Source organism: Monodon monoceros, unplaced genomic scaffold, assembly GCF_005190385.1.
Source record: "Monodon monoceros isolate NGI ecotype Baffin Bay Population unplaced genomic scaffold, NGI_Narwhal_1 Super_Scaffold_13, whole genome shotgun sequence".
In the NCBI taxonomy this organism is placed as follows: Eukaryota; Metazoa; Chordata; class Mammalia; order Artiodactyla; family Monodontidae; genus Monodon; species Monodon monoceros.
Genome location: NW_021703769.1, coordinates 45,702,342 through 45,727,602, shown reverse-complemented (window position 1 = coordinate 45,727,602; position 25,261 = coordinate 45,702,342). Strand labels below are relative to the sequence as shown.

The following is a 25,261-nucleotide window of genomic DNA, read 5'->3' as shown; positions in this document are numbered from 1 at the left end:
GGAGTCCAGCCTGATCTGTGAGAGGCCGTGCTGCCTCAGACATCAGAGATTGCATGTCCCATGGAGATGTGACCACGGGCCTCAACCTTAAATGGAAGGGCAGGAACAGGACCTGTCAACAGTGAGCAAACCAGCCTAGGATCTGGGAGTGAAACTCTGGTCTTCACCAAGCCCTATTAGGTGTCTTAAGCCTTTTTGGGTTCAAGATCAGTGCAGTCACCACCCTACCACCTACCTGCCAGGACCCTCCTCCCAACCACCTGGGCTTCCTCAGACCTGCCTTTTGGCAGCAGTGTGCTGGAGCTCTCTCACCTTGGCTCACGAGAGCCAGTTGCTAAATCTTTAGGGACTTGGCAAGCTGCTTGTTAAACACGGCCATTGTCAAAAATTAAGTTATATCAACTAACAGTGTAGTAAATTATTCCAAAAACAAAATTAATAAATCCTCAAAATTCATTACTTTTTAATTGTTTTACTCTTATTTGTCCTCTTGGGGTCATTTATGTGTGTGGTCTCTGCAGAGTGGAAATACTGTAACTACAGCTACTGTACATCTTCTCCCAATTCTCTACTCAGTGACATCACACCAAGAGCTTACAATGGGCTGCAACGGGAATATTTACACCACAGAAATTGGCAAATGTTACAATTAAGCTTTTCCCTACAATGCCGATTAGGCATTAACCAGCACACTATACTTTTAGGTGACCAGAGATAACGGGACATAGTACACCAAGCCTGTCCCTTCCCAAACCCGTCCATGGCAGTCACAGGCCATGGATGTGGATGCCCTGAGAGCCATGTCTGCACCGTTGGGGGGCCCTCAACTAAAGGTTTTTAACTGCGAGCACTGTCTTTGACTTAATCGCAACTTTGGAGGAGTTCTGAGTCATCACTTTGCTGCAAGTTGCTTTTCATAACTTTATCCTGGCTGACCTTGACATCTGGTGTTTACTCCAAACTGCGATTTCAGGGCAGGGCGGTTGGAGGCCAAGGGCAGCTCCTAGAGACAGATGGGCAGAGCGTCTGCCTTGGCAGCATCTGTGGCGCGGGCAGTAGCGGTCCGAGGAGGCACTGGGGCAGAGCCTGCCAGCGCAGCCATGCCTTAGACATCAGGCAGGAAGGATCAGAGCTGGAAGTGGTCACAATGAGGGCAACCAGAAGGGGCGGGTGACGTAGGGCTTTTTAGATGGAAGCATGAACGATGCAGTGCATACGGGCCTATAAATGGTCCTGCTTGTGAAGGTGTGGCCACTGCACACGTGGTTTATAGCGATCTGAGCCTTATGCATCATCATATGGATCCTCAGGGAAAACCAAGGACAACAACAAACTCCCAGTTTGCTCTCCAACGTGAGATAATTAAAGGCACCTTTGTGGTGGAAAGTATTGGTTACCTGGAAGACAGACAGCAGCCAGCAATCAGTGCCTTTTCACTGTACAAGAAAAAAAAGTCCATCAAATCAATTTATTTTTCCAGAAAACACACACACACACACACACACACACAAAGATGCATTTGAATACTCCCACAAATTCATATTTAAGAACAGTGTTTCTCAAATCGGAACAGTCATCCCAAAGAAACCCAAAGGAAAAAGCACACTTCCACAATACGTCCTCGCTCTGTTGAGTCGATCATTCTTAACTTTTGTGAATTGTCACAGTCCCGAGATGAAAGATGGGAATATAACAGGTTGCAGAATTGGAGAACGTGAAATCTTTGTTCCTAATGGTGAAACGTGTTTTTCTCATTTTCATCAGAATGTGTGATCCATGCCATTTGAATCAAATTCCAAACATGACGAGCCATTAGTATAATAGCTCATTACTAACAGCGGTCTTATAAATAATGAATTCTTATCATGCACATGCAGCTCGCCATGAAGCCAGCAAAAGGTATTTCAGGCCATGGAAGTTGCATCGCGCCAGCGTGGCTCTAGATGAGAAGGACATCTCCATGTGAACCAAAGGTGGATGCCAATTTTCCCTGCCGAGAGGGAGGCTGGCCGGCTCTCTCTGCACATATGGTAGAGGGATTGGTTAATCAGCGTCTGCTGAGTCTTGGGCCTAAAATTACAGAGAAGCCAGACAACTGTGGCTACACAGCCTTTGTTCACACGCGCAAACAAGACAAACGATCACTTGTTATTTGGGAAAAAAATTAAAATGTGTATTTTGGACTTTTATTAAAGTGTCGACGGCTTTATAAAACAGCTGTATAAATCCAGCCTTTTACAGCTAGTATTTTGGGGAGCGTGTAAAGAAAAGAATATGCATGGAAAAAATCAATTTTTAAAAAATTCTTTTTGTATTCCAGTATTTGGGAGAAAGTACAGGGAGTCTTTACTTTTCAAACACATCTTTGAGAACAAGTGGTTTTAAACCAGAAGAGAACATTTGAGAACAAACAGTTAAATACCTAATTTTTTTCTCTGTTGTTTAAAGGAGTGTTGTAGCTTCTTTCTCTACTTTAGGAAGTTCAAGTATTAACCATTTTCTCTGGGCATTTATGGAATGATGCTGCCTTCTTAGGAACAGGGAATGCTGGTGATTGTTGAGTTTGTATTTTTTTTAATTTATTATTTATTTTTGGCTGTGTTGGGTCTTCGTTGCTGCACGTGGGCTTTCTCTAGTTGCGTTGAGCGGGGGCTACTCTTTGTTGTGGTGCACGGGCTTCTCATTGCGGTGGCTTCTCTTGTTGCAGAGCACAGGCTCTAGGTGCACAGGCTTCAGTAGTTGTGGAGCACAGGCTCAGTAGTTGTTGCTCGTGGGCTCTAGAGCGCAGGCTCAGTAGTTGTGGCACGTGGGCTTAGTTGCTTTGCGGCATGTGGGATCTTCCAGGACCAGGGATTGAACCCATATCCCCTGCATTGGCAGGCGGATTTTTAACCACTGCACCACCAGGGAAGTCCTGTTGCGTTCTGCTTCTTGGATGGAATGGCTGTCTCGAGAAATAAAGTGTGAATTCTGGTGGGATCGCACCTGCCCAGTAAATGCTGGTTTCTTATAAGAGCTGTCAGAGTCAAATCAGTCACCAGAATTTGCTTAAAACCCACATAATGATCAAAGGAATTATTTATGTGAAATTTATTTATTTTCCTTTTTTTCCAGTTTTATTAAGATATAATTGACACATAACATTGTATAAGTTTAAGGTGTCCAACCTAACATTTTGATTTATGTACATATTGCAAAATAATTACCACCAAATAAGATTAGTTAATGTAAGAACTCTGCATTCTCTCTCGCCTCTTTTAAAATTCTAAATGCTTTCCTTGCAGAGAAGAATGAAATACAGAATTACCGATGGAACATAATAAAGAATTTCAATCACAGTCATCTCTCAATGTGGTATTAAAATTTGATAGAATTAAAATTCGTTGTTAATTTATAATATTTCAGTACCAGTAATAGGCTCAGCTCAGCTAGTTACTCACAGAAAGATAAGTTGTTTCCTCTACTCGCAATACTTATGACCCCAAATGTGTTGCATTTTCCCCATACCAGCCAACTCTCCAGCATCCTAGACACCAGCTGGGTGTCCTGCAGTTTGATTCACTTCTGACACTGCCCAGACTTAGCACAGGCCCTACAGTTTAAGGACTCAGGCCCATAAGACTGTCCCCTGCCCCTGTCAGATGCCAGTTACAAGACCCAGGTTGTCACCTGTACTTTCAACTGACCGACTATAAATCAGGGTTTCCCATGACCCCCTCGTCGGGTGTGACAATCTGCTGGAAAGGGCTCCCAGCACTCAGGAGAACACTTTACTTGCCATCGTCGATTCGTTGTAAAGGACACAATTCAGGAACAGCCCAAATGGAAGAAGTGCGTGGGGGGAGATGGGGAGGAGGGGGCGGGGAGCTTCCATGCCCTCTCTGGGCTCGCCGCTGCCCAGCACCTCAGTGTGTTCACCAGCCCGGAAGATCCTGAACCCCATCGTTTAGGGGTTTCTCTGGTGGTTCCATTAACGACTGATTAAATCATTGGCCACTGGTGGTTGAACTCAATCTCCAGCCCCCTTCCCCTTCCCAGAGGTCGAGGGGACGGGGCTGAAAGTTCCAACCCTCTAATCACAAGGTTGATTCCTCTGGTAACTAGCTCCCATGCTCCGAAAGTCACCTCTTTAGTGTAAACTCAGGTGTGATTGAAAGGGACTTAATTATGAAAAACAAAAGATGCTGCTCTCAGGAAATTACTAGTGTTTTAGGAGCTTTGTGACAGGAGTGAGGGATGAAGACTGAATATTATGTCACACTGTCACCCTCATCTTCCCACTTATGTATTCCTCATCAAAGGCCAAAAATGATGAGGGCCATTGCAAGAGGTTCAGAATCAGGTAGGGTGCTGGGAGGTGATGCAGTTGTAGGTCAGACACATCTGGTGAACAGGTGCAATGAGTTTATTTCACTCAAAGCTTCCCACCAAACCTCCTTCCTCACATCTCCTCCCCGTGAGACCATCCAATCAAAAAAATAAATGAGTTTAAGAAGATCGAAGCATTCCTACCTGATGAGGAGCGAAAGGCCATGAACTGTCTCTGAACCGAGGATCAACCAGATGGCCACTGGAACAATGGCCAGTCTTCCTGAGAACCGCATTGTGGAGGGGAGGAGAGGAGAGTGGATGGGAGGGCTGGGCTTGCAGTGGGGCAATAAAGGGATATGGGGCAGGCAGGGGCATTGTCTGGGCAAAGTTCCAAAGAGTTTTCCCTAAAGAACATCCTGGTGGCCTCCCTAAGTTATATACCCACCTCTGGGATTGCCCACAGTGGTCGTCCACGGCATCGTTTTTCGAGCCTGTCCTGTATGCCGTGCATTGCTCTGGACACTAGGGCTGCTCCCTCCCTCAGACAACTCCGGGTGCCCATGGGCTGGGGCTCCTGGGAGTTTCGTGATGAGCATTCACCTGAGGTCGGACAGTCATGAGATGTTTTGGACGTTTCAGGTGGAAGGTGTAGCCGTCGGGTTCATGAGCGTGTGCTCGAGAGTGAACATGCAGCTCCTGCATGAGTGCTTTGACTTGAGGCCCTTCCACGGACTCTGCACCCCGCATCCCGATGACGTCCTGGAGCCACCCCAAGAGCTAAGCGTTCAAGGAAGTTCAGGTACAGTGGCCATCAAAGGAGCGTGTCAGGAATTCAAGCTTTACATGCTGTGCTGTGCTCTTGGCTAAGTGCTGGAACTAGGTGGCACCTACTATAGCTCTGTCTCCAGTCCCCTTTGAGGAGTAGTTCCTGGTCCATCTCATCCTTGTGCATGTATCTGTGAGCACAGGGAGTCAAGGGTGCACTGCGGCCTTGCCACTGAAGGTTTCCTGAATTCAGAACATCTACCTTCAGGATGTTCATTGTTAGAGGTAAGCTGTGGGGAAATAATTGATAGCATTTCAGGATTTTACTCAGACACACACGTACAACACAAAACCTGAATATGATGAGTGAATTTTTCAAGTCAAGAACTCGAGAAATTATATTGTTTTTTCTTTTCTAAATTTTTTTAAAATTGAAATATATAGCTGATTTACAATGTTGTGTTAGTTTCAGGTGTACAGCAAAGTGATTCAGTTATACATATACATATATATTCAGTTATACATATATGTGTGTATATATACATATATTTTCTTTTTCATATATGCCTTTAAGTTTTAATCCCAGCAGTTAGAGCTTCTGTGTTTATGTCTTCAACAAATTATTATGTAATACAGGTCTATTGCAAGTAGTCAATACTTGCACTGATTCTAAAATAATGTCTGTATTAGGGTTTTCACCAAGTGAAACTAGGTCATCTCAAATTTTGGTATTTTAATTTAATGAGGTCTTCCTGCATCCATGAGTATCTTTGAGGTTAAGTGCTTTGGTTCTTAAATCAGGCAGATGCAAGGAGAGCATGTAAATTCAGTTCTCCAAATGTGGGTTTCCTCATTTGTAAAATAGGAATAGTAGTAATACCTCCCACGTGGGGTCTCGCCGAGATCACTCACGTCCAGGGCTTTATTCAGTGTCTCGGCAAAGTTAGCACTCAGTCAGCATGGACCATCATCTTGAGCGGTCATTGTTATCACTTTGTGATTGGCCTTTCACCTAGTTGAGTCTTCCCAGGTTAAAATCGGGGCATTTTGAATTGCTCTGCTTTCTTGTGTCTGAGAGATTCTACCAAGACTGTTGAAAAAACAGGAAGAGGAGCGTGTTGGGGACACGATTGACAAGCAGAAGACTTGTTGATCTAAACAACGGCAGGTGTGGGTTTGGCAGATCTTATCCGCTGGACGGGAAACCAAGTGCAGGGAGCTCGTCTGAATGTTCACAGCCGTTACAAAGAGCTTGCAGAGCTGAAGCTGGAGAGGTGATTCCCTTTTGTACTGATGACGGTGCTCTTCCCGAAGGAGAGCTTTTGAGGTCTTTATTGTCTAATGGTGAAGGCTGGCTAGCCCTTGCTTCTCAGCAGAGATACAGGAGAGTTCTGAAGGACTTTTCAGCATGAGACAGTCCTGAACAAAAAGTTATCACTGTCACTTTCGAATGTGTCAACACAATATAAATTCTTCTCGAAGGCACCATTAAATAAGTTTTATGGCTCAGTTTTCTCATGTCTAAGATGGAGATAAAAATAGTATCGAACCCAAAGAGTTGTTGGGAAGATTAAACGTTAGAATCTACATGATGTCCTTAGCTCTGTGTGCCACACACAGAGTAAGTTCTGAAAAAACTGAAGTCGTTTTTCCTCCCCCCGTGACTGTTGTCATTATTAAAAATAAATTGAAAAGATATAGTCCTTTCCAGTATGTTTCTGAGTGGCTCTGAGGTTACATAGAATGACTGGGAAGTTCCCATCTTAGAAACTTTATGGGCAGGAACAAAATTCAAAATTTAGGCTGAACCCTGGACTTCAAAACACACATAATCTATCTAGTACCTCTGTCTAGCAAAAAGCCCCAGAGATATGGAAGCTGAAAGAAGTCTTACTTCTCTCTACCACCTTTAATATTTTTACTTACAATTAGTTGATCTAGAACAGGATGGTAAGTAAAGGAGATAGGAAAACTTCTCTTGTTATTTTGTGTGCCTTGTTTATTTCTGAAAATCCAGCTTTATTTTCACTGATGCAAAGGTGATTATGAAGTTGTCACTAGGGAGAACTATTGTAGACTTCCGAATAACTCAGGGATGGATTCACAAGTCGTCAGCAGCTCATTATATCTAAGAAAAGAGTCATCAGCACATTTTGCTGTGATCTTCCCATCAACAGCAGCAAAGAATGAGGCTCCAGAGAAAATCTGAAATGTCCTATGATCTGCTGTCCATTTTCTTTTTCTGATGAAAGTCTCAAGTTAAAGGAAATATAATTTCTCTAAAATATGAACTAAAATGCTTGCTTCATTGGGCACACACCATTATGCCCTATGCCTTCAGTTTTGTTTATGCTTTTTACTTTTCAAAGGATTTCTGGATGTATCATCTCATTTTATCCTCATAACTTGATGTAGGAGAGCTAGGAAAGGTGACACCTGCCCACACTCCCAAAAGGTGTTACAGCTCAACAGGGGCTGACCCAGAACCCAACTGAGGCTTCGGCTTGGCAAGGTGACTTCTTATCTAGGATGGCTGTGATTGAAAACTCCAATGGTGGGCCTACTACACAAATACATGATCAATTTTTTCACTTCAATGAGTTATTTAATGAGTTACCGCTTTTAGGAGTTCTAGGTGACGTCTATGTGTATGCGCGTGCACGCGAGTGCTTTGAAAACTTCCAACTTCTGGAATCTCCACCTCTGTGTCTGTGGGATTTGCCAGAACCATGTGAGGCCACTCTGCCCTGCTCCAGAGGCAGGCTGGAAGTGCCAGGACATTGACACCCCAGGAGCAACCTCTGCTTCCCTATTTCTTGTCCATGTACTCCTACTGCTACTTTCTCCACCAACTCCCAAGTAAACAGTTGTGCTTGAATCCTTGACTCAGACTGTGCCTCTGAGAGAACACACCCCAAGACACTGCTGGTCTAGTCTTTTCCCACCAGCTGTGAAAACATTTATTTACACACAACTGACAGGAGTCGGGGTATAAATACCCCAGCTCCCTCACCCCTAGGGTGGGATAGCTCTGAGACACGAGTCTTTTGCTGTTTCTCAACGTTCCTCCAGGATCACCTCCAGCTGGTGATCCGTGTGATGACATGTGTTTTGTTAGCTGCCTTCCTTTCCCATTCTCTCTTCCTCACCACCCTACTGTGCTTCCTGGAGTCACCTCCCAAATAAACTCTTGTTCTCAAATCCTGAACTCAAGGTCTGCTCTTTTCCCACCAGCCGTGAGACTTGCAATTTCACATGAACCTCCACCCTTCCAAGCAGAATAACAACGTCACGGCTCGACATTCCTGAGCTCACACAGTGGTCTCCCTTCTTTAGCTACTGCATACATTATGATTGGCTTGCTATCTCATCATTTCAGCCATATCAGAAGTTTCCATTGGATCTAAAAAGTGTAACCATACACATTCATTTTGCATTTTACTTGAATAATTTTTAAGTGATCCCATTTTTTTAGTCACCTATTCGTCACATACAAACTATTACACACACTTGTAAATTTGGGTTTTTATCTACTAAACCTTGGGACTAAACTGGAACCAATGTGAACAAAGTCAAAGTGATCTCGGGTGGCCTCGGCCTGCAGCGGCTTGAAGCAGGATTTCGATTCCCTGACCGGGAATCAAGGTTGGGCCACAGCAGTGCGAGCGCTGAATCCTAGCCACTAGACCAATATCCAGTGACAAGACCCTGCCCCTTTGGCTTTGCAGAAGTGAATTCCCACAAAGACGGAAAGTAGTAAAACAAAGTGTTTATTAGGAGGGAAGAGAGTACGTGTGAATAGACACACGGGCAGACTGAGAGAGAGGGCGGTAGTTTAAGTCACTTACGTGGGGCATTTCTTCTGGGTTTCCTTTGGCCAGTCATCTTGCTTTGCCTGGTTCTGAGTCCATATTTGGTTTATCTCAGGGCCCTCCCATGTGTGCATGCGCATCTCTTAGTCAAGATGGATTCTAGTGGAGAGGCCTATGGGTAAGTTGATATCACTCCCCTTTTGACCTCCAAGGAGGCTTTCTGCACATGTATAGTCTGGAAGGTCTCCTTGACCTTGAGAATGAGAAATATGTGGTCCCTATCTCTTATCTGGGTGGGGCTCAGCCTCTCCTGTTAGCCTCCTGCTATTATCTCTATCTTGGAGTATCTGTCCACAGGGGACAAACTCCAGCTGCTCAGCCTGGGACCCATCTATCTCCTGCCTCATAAGGATGCAGATTTTGTCCCAGTATAAGGAAAATCTAGTAAAAGTTTATTTTTTATTAAGCGGAGTACCTAGTTTAGAGGTAGCAAGTTCCCCCAATATTGGAAGAATTCATAAAGAGTCATAGCTGCTCAGGAAGGGGCTTTCTGCTTGTGTGGGAGATTGTACGAGATGAAATCCAAGATCCCGCAAATGGCAAGGGTCTGAAAGCTTAGTGAACGCGCAGCGGCGACCGTATGCTGGGAGTTTATGCATATTTTCCTCCAGCGACAATACAGTGGCCCAAGACAATAGTTGGCTCCACCACTGGCCCTGCCCAGCGACGGCACATCAGGCTGTCTTCTGTTGACTGCATCATCACAATAAAGACTGTGGAACCAGAGTGAGCTGGCCATTTTCTTGATGATGCAGAAGGCAAAATAGGGCACAGCCTGCATTTCCACAGCTGTATTGGCATCGACACATTTACCAGTTAGAATGAAAAAACTGAAAGCAAGTGAAAGACAAAACTTTTGTTTGTCACATTGGCTGGTGTGACCTGGGGAGTGGGAGTCTCGGTTTTGAAAGAGCCCTGAAAGGTGCATCTCAGTACGTACATGGGGTCCACCACACAGAGTCTCTGTGACCTCGACGTGCCCTTGGCAGGGAGAAATACAATTTCATACAACAGAATCACGGGTGTCCCGAAGAACATCCAGGGCAGCTCCTTATAACCAACCCACCCAGGAAAAGTGCTGCTTACTCTACATTTATTTTATGTTATTATTTTTTAATTTTTTTAAGTTTATTTATTCTTGGCTGCTTGGGTCTTTGTTGTTGCACGTGGGCTTTCTCTAGTTGTGACGAGCAGGGCCTACTCTTTGTTGTGGTGCAAGGGCTTCTCATTGTGGTGGCTTCTCTTGTTGCAGAGTGCAGGCTCTAGGTGCATAGGCTCAGTAGTAGTGCTCATGGGCTCTAGAGCGCAGGCTCAGTAGTTGTGGCGCACGGGCTTTGTTGCTCTGTGGCGTGTGGGATCTTCCCGGACTAGGGCTCCAACCCGTGTCCCCTGCATTGGCAGGCAGATTCTTAACCACTGCGCCACCAGGCAAGTCCCTTACTCTACAGTTAAAAGGCTCTTTGAAATATAATTTTCATAATATCTCCATCCAAAAACATAGCAATGTTGCCTTTTAAATGAAAGAAAATCACTCTTGCTGTCAGGAAATGTTTCTTTGTGTCTTGTTTAAATTTCTTTCATGGAACTTACACTTGCTTCTTACCTCAGGGTCTCTCCTCTGCAGGGCGAGGAAATGTCTGAAACGAAGATGGCAGGGCTAAGAAACAATGGCTAAGCCAAGTCTGATTTATTGAATAGTGATAGCCCAGGCCTTCTAGCCTCTCTTCTTAAGGTTAGATTTTATATGCCTGGGTGACTTTCTGTTTTAGTTTATTCTTCTTTTAACTTGGATTCCAAATGTGGATGAAACACTCATCTACAGAGCATAGCAGTATTTCTGCCAAGAGGTTTGCATTCTGTATCTCAGACCATGTATTTACCACCTGGTACGTTCCGTAGTTATTGAACTAGTGACCCACTAGGACTCTGTATACGTTTGCTCGGGCTGTTTTAGCAGAGTACCACAGACCAGGGGGCTTAAACAACATAAATTCATTTTCTCACAGTTGTGGAAATATAGAAATCTGAGATCAAGGTGTCAGCAGGGTTGGTTTCTTCTGAGGTCTCTCTCCACAGCTTGGAGATTCTTTTCCTTGCGTCTTCACGTGGTTTTCCCTTTTGTTCCTGTCTGTGTCCTAATCTCCTCTTCTTATAAGGACACCAGTCACATTGGCTTAAGGGCCCATCCATCTGACCTCATATTACTTTATCTCTTTAAAGGCCCTTTCTCCACATTTAGTCACATGCTGAGGTTTCAGGGGGTGGGGGTTAAACACGAGTTTTGTGGGGACACGATTCAATGTGCAGCACCTAGAATCCTGTGTCAGCGGTTCTCTGGAGCCCTGTGATCAAGGCTGTATGGTAATAATGCCGATCATGGCAACAAGGTCCCTTCTACTTGCTTGCTTCTACACATGCTCATGAAAGCCTGATACACTGACTCATGGTTGTCACAATTTAAATTGCATCTTTTTTAACCACCAAATGTCTTTTTAGTATATGAAGGTAACAAAATTGCGTCCTTCTAAAACTTGAGCCACTCTTGCCAACTTTGGTTTTCTGGAAGTAACTGTGTGAGTTCTAACACTTTGTTAAAGATGTTGACAAAACAAATAATTCCAGACTTATGCCCAGGCTGACATGATTATCTCCAAGGTTGGCGGTGTCAACGAAAAATTAATCAGTCAATCTAAGAAAGAAATGGGAAATTTTATTGGAGCCAAACTGAGGATTATAACCCAGGAACAACCTCTCAGAAAGCTCTGAGAACTGTTTTACCCCTTAGAGGTCAAAGCACAATTACACAGGTTTTTGAGACAGAGGGGCTGTACATTAAATGATGTAGAGAGTTTGCACAGTCCAGATCTTTAAGTACAAAGTGGTGGGTCATTGTGATCCCTTACAAGGTCAAGAAGGAATGTTACCTTTTAAGGAGTTGTCTTGTGGGTACCGGGAGAATGTCGCTCTTTATGGTTGAGCAGGTACTTACGCCAATGGGGAGGTCTGGTCCATGCATAATGTCGATACACAGCAGAGGGGAGAGAGGAGAACAAGGGGCAGAGAAAAATGTTTATGTTTAAATTTTCCATGACTTGCCTTAGAATACGAATTTTTACTTCATCAACAGTATAAACTCTTGCATGGGTTCCCTGGGTGGAACCCTTGGGCTGGAAACATACCAGGAAGGAGGCCATCCAGTCTTGAAATCAGTCTTGTCAGGGTCATTGCCCCGGAAGCCTTTTGATTATTTAATAAAACCTAGTGCTGATTTTCCACCTTCATTCAGATACTGGTTTCTAAGCCCTTTTGAATGCCTTTAAAAACAGCAGCAACAAATGAGGGTACCCTCTGAAGACTCCGTTATCACACGGAGCACAGGATGACTGGGAGCCACGTTCCTACTCTCCTCAGCACTGGGAGCCACTGGTTAAGTGATGATTCTGCTGCGCTCGTCACCAAGCAGATTCGTTTCTCAGTGGTCGAAATACAAATGCATTTGTATATAGGACTTGGAGGTCTTTGAAAGAAAAGTGGCATTATTTATATTCGTTATGATCATTATGTACTGGGATTATTTTCTCAGTAGGCGATGTGTCTTTTGCCCATATTTATGAAGCAGGGGAGAAGGCATTTAATGAATTTCAAGAGTGTATTTGACTGTAAAACACACCTCTCTTAGTACATTCACATGTAAATAGCCCTTTTATTTGTTCTCTCTGGTGACCTTTCTTCTTTTGGGGGTAGATCGCGCTTTGTTGTTGTTTTATATTTCCAAATGGGAGACTGAATGATAATAATGAAAGATTATGCAAAAAATCCATGTTTAAAATAATGTTGATATGGCACTTGTGTTGCAGGATAATTATAGTAATTTGGCTCTTACACTATATGGAGTCAGGAGTTAGTTGCTAGAAAATATGGTGGTAGGGGTGATTCAGAGGGTTTTCATCCCAACAGGCTGTTTGATCCTGCTGACTTTTCTCTTGAAAATCAATTGCTTGTGATGAATACTCTGAATTCCCCCTTGATTAAATTGGCTGTCGGTGGGCTGCACCCATTGCACTTGGGTCACTGTGAGTTCTGTGTCTGTTTACACAGGGGTTTTGACGACTCTTAAAATATCACGGAGCAAGTTTAATCCAAGCAAGCGAAGCAACTGAAGAGGCAATTGCTAAAACTCAGTCTTTGCACGTGGCAACAAAGGAAAACGTATTAATTCTAAGCCCAACATGAAGCCGGTTAATTTCATTACGGGGTTGCAAACCTTTTCTCCACTGCATAGCGCTCTGGCTTTGGGTGTTTTCAGACTTCCAGGAGCACGTGGGCTCACTCAGTGGAAGACCAGGGACAGTCACCTTGGACGCTGGTTCCAACTTCAGGTTCATGTTTCACGATGTTCCATTTCCCCTCAAGGTTACTCACACATTCAGATTTTCTATTTCTTTTGAATCAACTTTAGGAAATTAGATATTTCTAGAAAAGCATCATTTAGTATACGAAGGTTAAAAAATGATTAGTGTACAGTGGTGGATCTACATATATATGTATCTCCAGTGTGTATGTTTGTATCTGTATATATACATACACAAACACATATGTATATAACAGTATATATATATATATATATATATATATATACTGTTAAAATGATTAAAGAAGAGAATTTAGGTGATATAAACAAACTTTATTTAACACTTCATGAAGTAGACAGTCTCTTTTCAGAGAACTGCAAAATGGGCGAGAAAGCAGGAAGCTTTTATAGGTTAAAGAATAAAGAACAAGGAAGAGAAAAATACCTGATTGGCTGGGGTCCTGCAGTCACCCTTGTTTGGGGTGAGAAGATCCAGGGTTGGGTTGGCGGTTGGGGGTTGACTGAAGGATCGACTGCATTTCTGGTCGTGTTGCATTTTACCGGGACACGAAAGTGACCCAAGTTTTGGTTTGCTGACCTGGCATGCCCTCATCCCCACCCTGGGCAGGAGTGGCTCCATCTTGGGCCTAGAAAGTTATTTCAGCTTTCTATATATTATGTCTCCAACTCCGTTTGGAAAAAGACTTGTCTTTTTTTATTGAGTGCTGATTTCAATCTACATAAAATATTTTAGAGAAAAGGGAAACATAAGTAAATCACAAAACTAACTATACAAAAAATTATTCATAATAAGTGTGGGAAAATATTCAGCTTCCATAAAACTAAAATGCTCGTTAAAACCCAAGACCTTTTTCTCCCCGCTCTTGCCTACTAAGTTTCAAATATGTGTTATAATTAAGATGCTCGGTTCTAGGCAAGAAGCTTGACAACTAGTCCTCGGTTTCTGACAGCCGTGAAGGTTGTATTTCTGGAATACACTCCAGAAATGGTTACCAGAATCCATTAAGTGCTCATATTCTTTGACCTCAACTGTAGCAAGTCTGAGGAAATAATCCTGAATCTGTAAAAAGATACACATTCAAGACTTTTCCCTAAGCTTAATCATAATACTAAAAATGAACGAACAGAAAATATCCAAATAAACAGACAAATTAAAAAAACCGAAGTCTCCCTTAAGAGAGGGATGGCTAAACTCGTGAGTATTCACTGTACGGCTGTGCAGTAGCCTTTAAAAAGTTTACAGACAGTGAAGGGAAATGGGTACGATATAATCTTACGTGAAAAAAATAAACGCGACGTGAATTGAAGTGTGGATAAAACTGTCTAAGAAAATGACAACATGGACCTAGTCACAGAAGCGACACTAAGGCAATGCTTTTCTTTCGTTTCTCTGTTTTTTAAAATATGAAAACAATCTTAACTTTACAGAAAAGTTGCAGGTACTTTTTTTCCTTCCTGAACCATTTGCAAGTGAGTTGCTGACATGATGCTGACTCACCTGTGACTACCTCAGTGAGTGTAGTAGTCACTACTTCAGTGAGCCTCAAACATCCATCAAAGTCAAGCAATTAACTTGAATGTGTTAATACCATCTAATACACAATCCCAGACCTCATTCAAGTTTCTCCATTTGTTCCAATAATGCCCTTCCTAGCAAAAATGTCCAGTCCAGAATGACAAGCTGCATTTAGCTGTCGTATTACCTTTCATTTTGGAGCAGTTCCTGTCTTCCCTTAACTTTCACGACCTAAACACTTTTGAAGATTATCGGCCCCTACTTTTGTAGAATGTGCTTCCGTTTGTGTTTGTCTGATGTTTCCCATGATGGGATCCATGTTGTGCACATTTGGCAGGACTATGGTGGGAGAGATGGGTTCTCATTGCATCCTCTCTGGTGTTACACATTTTCAGCCTGTTCCACTGCTGATGTGTGTCACTTGGATCACTTGATTAAAGTGACTCTTGTAGGTAAAAAATGAAAATTATTTTCGCTTACCCCAGCCTGTGCAGAGATCTATAATAACTCCTTTATTCCTGACCTCTCTGTTTGGCTCTATCTTGATTCTCACTTGGAATCAGCAACTTCAATTTGCTGGTCCTATTTTAACCCCATCTGGGAGATTCAGCTTGACTTCCCACCACAGGTGCTGTTGCTGTCTTCCCGGATTAATGACACGCTTGGTTTCTCAGAGAGTCAGCACATCTGTGCCTGATGCAGCTTCAGCCTCATAATCGCTGCTACATGGTTTATGTCAAGGAAATGGTTCCAGACTCTCCTTGCAACCAAAATAGACTTCACCCAGGCAGGCTCTGCTGCAGCCTCTAACTAGGATGCTTGCAAACTGCATGGACCCAGCTTCCAAGGGCCCAGGCTGGAGCTCTACCTACAATTTTTTCTCTGCTATTGCTGGTTATAGCTCTTTCTTCTCCCTAAGGTTGTTTTTGCTTTTTAACTTTTCTTTCTTGCTTTTTTTTTAAAGTTTCTTTTGCTTGATTGGCTTTTTCAAAGAGCTTGCTTTTCAATTTATCTATCAAGTTTGTGGGTTTATTTCTTTTTGAATTTATTAATATCTGCTTTTAATCCTATGACGTCCTTTCTCTTAATTTGGCCTTGTTTTGTTCTTCCTATTCTAGCTGCTTGATTAATTTATTTTCATTTCTCTCTTGTTTGATATAAAAGCATTTGTTGGAAAGAAAAGCTTTTCCTCTATCAACTCACGTCCAAGTGGTCAGGCACCTGCAAATTAACTGACAGTAAACAGATTAACAGGAGAAAAGTTAATTACACATGCAGGAGTACTCTGTAGTGATGAGTAACTCACTGAATGGCCAGGAGTAAAGGTGTATGTACCAACTTAATCAAAGGGGTGGGGGAGGGTTAGTTAGGGCTTCAATGGGAAAATATGGAAGGTTCTATAGGGCTTTTAATGCTAATGGGATTGTGCCATTAAACCATTGAACTTGCTGCCATGGGCAGAATCATACTGGAAATGTGGACTATATAGTTGAGGTCAATGAAGGGATCATTGATGGTGACCATATCCATTTTGCCAGAGTTAAAAGGAGCTCTGGTGACCAGGTACCCAATATGGCCAAATCTGTTTTCTCTCAGCTTCACCACTGTGACTCAGGAACATGCTGGCACTGCAGAAGAAAACGCAGTATTGACTGGGGAGGAGCAGAAAGCCTGCTTTGCTGGAATTTTGAGGAGGCTTAAATTGGACTTTTTTTTTTTTTTAAAGGGATTTCCATTTGGGCACAACTTGTAGGGGACGGGACTTCCGGCCTCCTCCCCAAGGCGGCCTTTTTTTTTTTTTTGCGGTACGCGGGCCTCTCACTGTTGTGGCCTCTCCCGTTGCGGAGCACAGGCTCCGGACGCGCAGGCCCAGCGGCCATGGCTCACGGGCCCAGCCGCTCCACGGCATGTTGGATCTTCCCAGACCGGGGCACGAACCTGTGTCCCTGCATCGGCAGGCGGACTCTCAACCACTGCGCCACCAGGGAAGCCCTAAATTGGACTTTTAAAAGCTTCTCAAGGCTAGGATGCCAAGCCAAGAACTCACCACCAGATTTCACTTGCAATACCTATAGATTTGGGTGAATTTCCGTCTTCTCAAGGTCCCCCAAAAGATCCTTCTTTACTCACTTGTAATGCTGGGAAACCTGTAAGCCAGGCACTAGATACCCAAGAGGGATTTGTAAGCATTAGCTCTGTAAATCAACCTAGTTCCTTAAGACTGTCTGGTCATATTAGATTCTATGCACATCATTCTCAAATATGACATTTTAATCAAAGCCTTGGTCACATAACCAACGTTTCCAGTTATGTTCTATTACGAGGAGGACAGATTCTTATTAAACCTATGAAAACAACTATATTGTCATGAGAATGAGAATAATAAATAAGAGTTTCTGATTTCTGGAGGGATCAGGCAGAGAGAAAAATATAAGTATTTCATTTCTGTTTATAAAAGTATAATTTAAACTAGTGTTTAAGAGTGAGAAGAGGGAAGTGGGGAGGGGCAAGATAGGGGTATGGGATTAAGACGTATGAATTGTGTTTAAGTAACAAGGATATACTGTATAGTATGGAGAAATATAGTCATTACTTGGTAACAACTTTAAATGGAGCATAATCTATAAAAATATTGAATCACTGTTGTAAACCTGAACTAATAAAATATTGTAAATCAACTATACTTCAATAAACCGGAAATGAAAAGCTAAAACAAAGTATAATTTATTAAATTGTTGTAAGTTAAAAATAGCTTAAGAGGGACTTCTCTGGTGGCACAGTGGTTAAGATTCCAAGTTCCCAATGCAGGGGGCCTGGGTGCTATCCCTGGTCAGGGAACTAGATCCCACACGCATGCCACAACTAAGAGTTCTCATGCTACAGCTAAGGAGCTGGCAAGCTGCAACTAAGAAGCCCACCTGCTGCAGATAAGACCCGGTGCAATCAAATAAATTTTTTAAAAAATTCTTAAAAAATAGCTTAAGAGAAAAAGAAAGTGGTTCCTTAAATCCAGGAAAAAATTTTATTTTATTTTATTATTTTTTTAGTGGTATAGTTCAATCAATATTTCCCTTATTTGTAACTGTTGGTTCTATTCATTGCTCTTGTTCTTTGTTTCTTTTCTTGTCTTCCACTCTTTCTCTGCCTTCTCTTTTTTTTTTGGTTTGTTTGTGTTTTGTTTTATTATTTGGCTGCATTAGGTCTTAGTTGCAGCACTCAGGATCTCTGTTGCGGTATGCAGCGTCTTTCATTGCGGCGCGTGGACTCTCTACTTGTGGCACACGGGCTCCAGAGCACACTGGCTCAGTAGTTACAGCACACAGGCTTAGTTGCCCTGCAGCACGTGGGGTCTTAGTTCCCGGACCAGGGATCGAACCCGCGTCCCCTGCATTGGAAGGCAGATTCTTAACCACTGGACCACCAGGGAGGTACCCAAATCCAGGAACAAAATTTTAAACAAAAACTTAATTATCCTTCATCAGTTCATTTAGTACCATGTAATTAATTCTTGTCCTGCTTGACCTTGGGTTTGCAGTTCCATGAACCCATCAGCTTCCTCATGAGTTTTGTAAATCCTTACTCTGTCCACTGATATTATCTCAGAGTTATTTAAACAATGCCACCAGAACCTGTCCTCCATAGTACCTTGCATAGTTCCTTTACCCTAGGTCTCCAAGACAGTTCCTTTTGTTGAAGAGAAACCTTCTGGCTTGTAGCTGATTGCAAGAGCTTTCAGGAAAGCATCAGAGTAAAGCAATAACTATTTGTGGATGACAAAAGACTTAAATGGCTGTGGCTGAAGATCTTATGAGAGTTCATTTAAAAATTACTCAGTTGACAAGGAAATGTGGTTGTTTCTGTGGCATACTACATTTTAAAATAATAACTGGCATATTGGTAACATTATGTTGTTCTTATTTAATATCAGGCAAAGCAGTACTGGGACATATGGACTGCAAGGACATTGACAAATTTCTAGGCACTTCATATAATTCCTGAAATATTTATATTAATAACACTTGCCCATACAAATATAACCTAGGGAAAGTTAAACATCTGTTCCTGTTTGACAGTGCTTTTCATGCAACTCCACACATCTATTTTTTTTTTCCTCATTTTGTTTGGTGGCAGCATATGGGTGTGCCATAGTTATGTTCATTCTGTTCTCTTTTTTTTTTTTTAACATCTTTATTGGAGTATAATTGCTTTACAATGGTGTGTTAGTTTCTGCTTTATAACAAAGTGAATCAGTTATACATATACATATGTCCCCATATCTCTTCCCTCTTGCGTCTCCCTCCCTCCCATCCTCCCTATCCCACCCCTATAGGTGGTCACCAAGCGCAGAGCTGATCTCCCCGTGCTATGCGACTGCTTTCCACTAGCTATCTATTTTACGTTTGGTAGTGTATATAGGTCCATGCCACTCTCTCACTTTGTCCCAGCTTACCCTTCTCCCTCCCCATATCCTCAAGTCCATTCTCTAGTAGGTCTGTGTCTTTATTCCTATCTTGCCCCTAGGTTTTTCATGACCTTTTTTTTTTTTTTTTTAGATTCCATATATATGTGTTAGCATAAGGTATTTGTTTTTCTCTCTCTGACTTACTTCACTCTGTAAGACAGACTCTAGGTCCATCCACCTCACTACAAATAACTCACTTTCTTTTCTTTTTATGGCTGAGTAATATTCCATTGTGTATATGTACCACATCTTCTTTATCCATTCATCTGTTGGTGGACACTTAGGTTGCTTCCATGTCCTGGCTGTTGTAAATAGAGCTGCAGCGAACATTTTGGTACATGGCTCTTTTTGAATTATGGTTTTCTCAGGGTATATGCCCAGTAATGGGATTGCTGGGTGGTATGGTAGTTCTATTTTTAGTTTTTTAAGGAACCTCCATACTGTTCTCCATAGTGGCTGTATCAATTTACATTCCCACCAACAGTGCAAGAGGGTTCCCTTTTCTCCACACCCTGTCCAGCATTTATTGTTTGTAGATTTTTTGATGATGGCCATTCTGACTGGTGTGAGATGATATCTCATTGTAGTTTTGATTTGCATTTCTCTAATGCAATGCTTAATGATGTTAAGCATTCTTTCATGTGTTTTTTGGCCATCTGTATATCTTCTTTGGAGAAATGCCTATTTAGGTCTTCTGCCCATTTTTGGATTGGGTTGTTTGTTTTTTGATGTTGAGCTGCATGAGCTGCTTATAAATTTTGGAGATTAATCCTTTGTCAGTTGCTTCATTTGCAAATATTTTCTCCGATTCTGAGGGTTGTCTTTTCGTCTTGTTTGTGGTTTCCTTTGCTGTGCAAAAGCTTTGAAGTTTCATTAGGTCCCATTTGTTTATTTTTGTTTTTATTTCCATTTCTCTAGGAGGTGGGTCAAAAAGGATCTTGCTGTGATTTGTCTCATAGAGTGTTCTGCCTATGTTTTCCTCTAAGAGTTTGATAGTGTCTGGCCTTACATTTAGGTCTTCACACATCTATTAATTTCTGATATCTTTCTTTTACAAGCTAAAAGAACAAATCCTTTGAGATTTTCCAAGGGGGCTCTCTGGAAAATCAATTCAGGATCAAGCTTTTATTTAGGATTTGATTTGGGGAAGACAAAATACCAAAGGTTGTCAAACACCTTAAAAGGTTTGAACACCTGATTTTATAGGACCACAAGTCACTATGAAAAAATACCTAGTTACCTATTTAATCAAAGTAACAATAAAGAATCTAAAAGTAACTATAGGAGGTGACATGGTTGTAAAAACAAACAAACCTTAGCTCTTTTAAAAGCAAGAAGACTTAGTTCTCTTAGTCAAGGACATAATAAAGGTCCACATAAAGCACAGCAAATTATTCTAATAAGACATAGAATCTTTGTTTCCTAGGCAGATTACTTAAAAGGTAAACAAAAACCTTTGCGATGTCTCATTATAGTAGACCAATAACCCAAGAAAACTTTGTTGTTTTAATAGAGGAAAAGCCAAACTCTAGTTTTGCATTCAAGTGTTATTGATACTAAAAGCTTATTAAAAAAAGAAACCTTATATGTAAATCCGTCCAAACTTTACCAGCTTTGACCAACCACTTAACATAAAATTTCTTTCCATAAACCTTCTACAACTTTCTGTATCATTCAGGTTTTGTCCTATTCCTTCCCTTTTTTATTCTGAAATGAGTCAATTTCTTTCTTTTTACCTTAACAAAAACACATTCTACATTCCTTGCGTATTTTTCATACAAAATTGTTTCCCTTTATCCTTAATATTTCTAGTAATTTCAATTATATGTTGATTATAATTTTTAACCATTATAGCCTTCATTTTACAGAGAAAATGAGGAAGTAGACAATTGTGGATTGTCTGTCATATACTAGCATTTCCTAGCAGACTAGCAAATTTCATGAATTTCATAATTTTTAGAGGTATATGCTTCTTTACAGCACAATTTTTTACGTGGCATATCCAAATAGCTTCATTAACAGATCCAAATATCTTTAACCCCTCTGTAAAAAAAAAAAAAAGAAACCAAAAGTATTTAAACTTAGTAGTGAATGTTTTATCTTCTTTAGAAATGATTTAGGTTTGGTAAGTGTTTATTACTTAATTTAGCATAACTCGGGTTGTAGACAGTCTTGGGGTGTGGTAATGAAGAATGGGTCCTAGATGACTTTGCTCAATTCCCCACTTCATGTTGGTGTGCCTTTCACATTTAGATCTACCATCCACACGGAATTGATTTTCATGCGTGCTGTGGCAGAGGAATTGTTTCATTTAAAAAGTATGGATATCCAATTGACCAAGCACCATTTACTGAAAAGGTCATCATTTCCCTCGTTATAGTGCCACCTTTGCGTAAATCAATTGCCCATATTGTGTTTGTGGGTTGATTTTTGGGATTCTTCACTACTTTTTCTTAATTTTAATTTATTTATTTAATTTATTTATTTTTGGCTGAGTTGGGTTTTTGTTGTGAAAGGCAGGGGCTACTCTTCGTTGCAGTGCGCTGGCTTCTCATTGTGGTGGCTTGTTGCGGAGCATGGACTCTAGGTGTGCGGGCTTCAGCAGTTGTGGTGTGTGGTCTCAGTAGTTGTGGCTCGGAGGCTCTAGAGCACAGACTCAGTAGTTGTGGCACACGGGCTTAGTTGCTCCGCAGCATGTGAGATCTTCCTGGACCAGGGCTCAAACCTGTGTCCCCTGCATTCGCAGGTGGATTCTTAACCACTGCGCCACCAGGGGAGTCCCCTCATTGATTTTCAGTTGTTGTTCTTTTCTAAAATGAGTGTTTAAACTATAAGTATTCCTCTGTGCTTGGATTTAGCTGCACCTTACAAGTTTTGTTTTATAATGTACTCATTATCAATATTTTTGAAATTTCATTTTATTCTTTGGCTCATAAGTTATTTAAAAGAATATTTACTCCCAAACATATGGGGATAGCCTATTTATCTTTTTTAAAAAATTTTTTATTATGGTAAGAACACCTAACATGAGAATTACTTTCTTAAATTTTTAAGTGTATACTGGATTTTTGTTAACTACAGTCACAGTGTTTTCAGCAGATCTAGAACTTATTCATCTTGCGTTACTGAAACTTTACACTTTTGAATAGCATCTCCTTATTTCCCCCTCCCCCCAACCCCTGGCAACTACCATTGTACTGCTTCTATGGGTTTGACTTTTAGATACCACATATAGGTGAAATCATGTAGTATTTGCCCTCCTGTGACTGACTTGTTTCACCTAGCATAATATGTTCAAGGTTTATCCATATCGTCACATGTTGCAGGAGTTCCTTCTCTTTAAGGCTGATTAATATTCCATTGTTTGTACATACCACGTTTTCTCTGTCTATTTGGATAGTCTCGTTATCTTTTTATCACTAGCTTTTAGCTTAATTGCACTAAAGTCAGAGAACCTACTCTGTGTGATTTTGACCCTTTAATTGTTCAGCATATGGTCAATTTTGGTAAATGTTCCTGGAGTCCATGAAAAAAGTGTATATCCTCTAGTTGTTAGGTGCAGGGTTCTATATGAATCAGTCACGTTTGATAATAATGTCAAATATTTTATCCTTTTGACTTCATCAGTTGTTTCATCAATTCATGAGAGGTCTGTTAAAGTCTCCTGCTTTGACTGTGGATGTACCAGTTTCCATTCATAGTTTGTAATTTTTAATTATGTATTTTGAGTCTATGTTATTAGGTGCATAATTTTTAAGTCATTATGTCTTCCCTGAACTTAAAATAAATCAGTTATGAAGTGTCCTTCTTTATCTCTAGTGAAAATTTTTTGCCTTAAAGCCTACTTTTTCTGATTTTAATATGGCCACACCTGCTTTCTTTGATTCATATTTGCATGTTATATCCCTATCCACTCTTATTTTCATCCTTCCTATTTCCTTGCATGTTAAATGTGTCTCTTATAAACAGCATAAGTTTGGTTGTTGTTATTTTTATCTAGTGTGACAACTGTTGTCTTTTAATTATAGTATTTCATTCATTTACATTTAATGTTCTTATGGGTTTATATCTACCGTCTTACTTTATAGATGTCCCCTATGTTTCTGTGTTTTATTCCTGGTATTTTGTATTTGTGTCTTTTTTTCCATTAGTCTCACCAGTGTCAATTTAATTGGTATTTTTCAAAGAACCAGCTTCAGTATTTACTTGATTCTCACTGTTACATTTTGTCACTGCATCAGTAGTCCATTACCACAACAATGCTGCTAACAAACAACTGCAAAACCACAGTGGCATCCCACAATAAGTGTGTTTTGCTCATGCAGCTGGGGTCAGCTAGGCAGCTCTGCTGATCTTGGCTGGGTCTTCTCACGTGTCTTGGGGTCAGTTTTCTCTTGGCAGATCTAGGCTGGCCTTGGCTCTGCCCTGTGTGCCTCTCATCCCGTAGCAGGCTGGATGGGGCATGTTCTCATGGTGACGGCACAGCTGCAAGAGACCAAGTGGAAATACACAAGGCCTCTTGAGGTCTAGGCTTAGAGCTAACACATGTCACTTATCCAAAGCAGGTCCCAGGCTGAGCCCAGAATTGGAGTGGAGGCCACTACATGACAAAGGGCCTAAACAAAGCGAGGCTGAAAAATCAGCATCATGATTACAACCCATGTTCCCAAAAAAAGAATAATGCTGGTGATTTTTGTCATGGCCTCCTTTCTCCTGTCCTCAGGAGACACAAACTCCAGTTTAGCCTGTTGGAGGATAAAACCTACAGTCTCATGTCAGGACAGTGATCTGGGAATTACCAGGGCACTGAGCTGAAGTTCACCATACTCTATGGCTTGGAGTCTGCACTGCAGTCCAGGAGGGAGGAGTTTCCTTGAACAATATGGAAAAGCTCATTGTCCTGCTTTCATGCGGCCTGCGAGTGTTTTCCTTTGTATCGTTGTAGACTTCGTCATCAGCCTCTTGCTGTTCATTCAGCTAATACATCCCATATACTAGCCTTTGGGAGCCTGGTCTAGCACCTGCTGAGCCTTGCATGGTCTAATGACAGGATAAACGTACAAGACAAATGAATTTATAATCAGAGATTTGTTTTGAAGGCTAGAAAATTGTGGTGGGACCACAGCAGAGTTATACCTAAGTCATCTTGGGAACATTAACATAGACTTCATAGAAAAGAAAGCTTTTGAGTCAAAACTTCAAAAACAAATTGGAGCTTTCATAAAGATTTTCCTGGCAGAGGGAAAACAATGTGCATGTGCAAAATAAGGAGGTGTTAGAGACCAGGGCGTATGAGGGGAAAGCACCAGCTCAGCGTTGCTGAAGAGGGAAGTGAGGGGGTGGTGGGAAATAGGAGGCAGGACAGGAGATGGAGGAGAGGCAGCTGAGGTCTTATGAGCCCTCACGAAAGAGTCTAGATTCTGTTTAATCACAACATAACTAATGAGCAACCATCAGGAACCTTAAACTAGAAAGGGATACACCGTCAACTTCTAGTTTCTAGGAAGACTTTCCAAGGGCCACTGGACTGTGCTGGAAAGAGATGAGGGGCTGAACCAGAAGCGTGACTGTGGACGAACCTGGGAGATATTTTGGAGACTTAATGGAACTTGATGTTTTACAGCATATGGGGAAGGAAGACTGTGGAAGAGGGAAACCTCAAGGGTGACTTCAGAAACTAGGTGGATGGTGGAGCCGTTTTGCAAGATGGGAATAAGAAGAGTGAGTGAATCATTTGGTGGAGGTGCTCTGACTTCAGATTCAGACAAGTTGAGTTTACCTTCCTAGGAAGCACTTGGGTGGATACACAGCACCCAGGTGCTCCCGAGGTTAGGCTGAAACGTGACTTCCCGAAAGATGTTCACATCCCAATCCCTGGAACGTGTAAATGTTACCTTAGTTTTGGTAAAAGGTCTTTGTAAGTGTGATGAAGGATCTTGAGATGAAATTATCCAAGACAGAAG

At 41.7% G+C, this 25,261-nt stretch overlaps 1 protein-coding gene across 1 annotated transcript in view; it reads left to right on the top strand.

Annotated features, from left to right (window-relative positions):
- Positions 1-25,261, top strand: part of CFAP61 (cilia and flagella associated protein 61) — a 256,888-nt gene that overhangs the window by 37,370 nt on the left and 194,257 nt on the right. Inside the window, exon 8 of the mRNA XM_029220311.1 lies at positions 4,951-5,110. Coding sequence (XP_029076144.1) covers positions 4,951-5,110 — 160 coding nt within the window. The remainder of the gene's footprint in view (positions 1-4,950; positions 5,111-25,261) is intronic.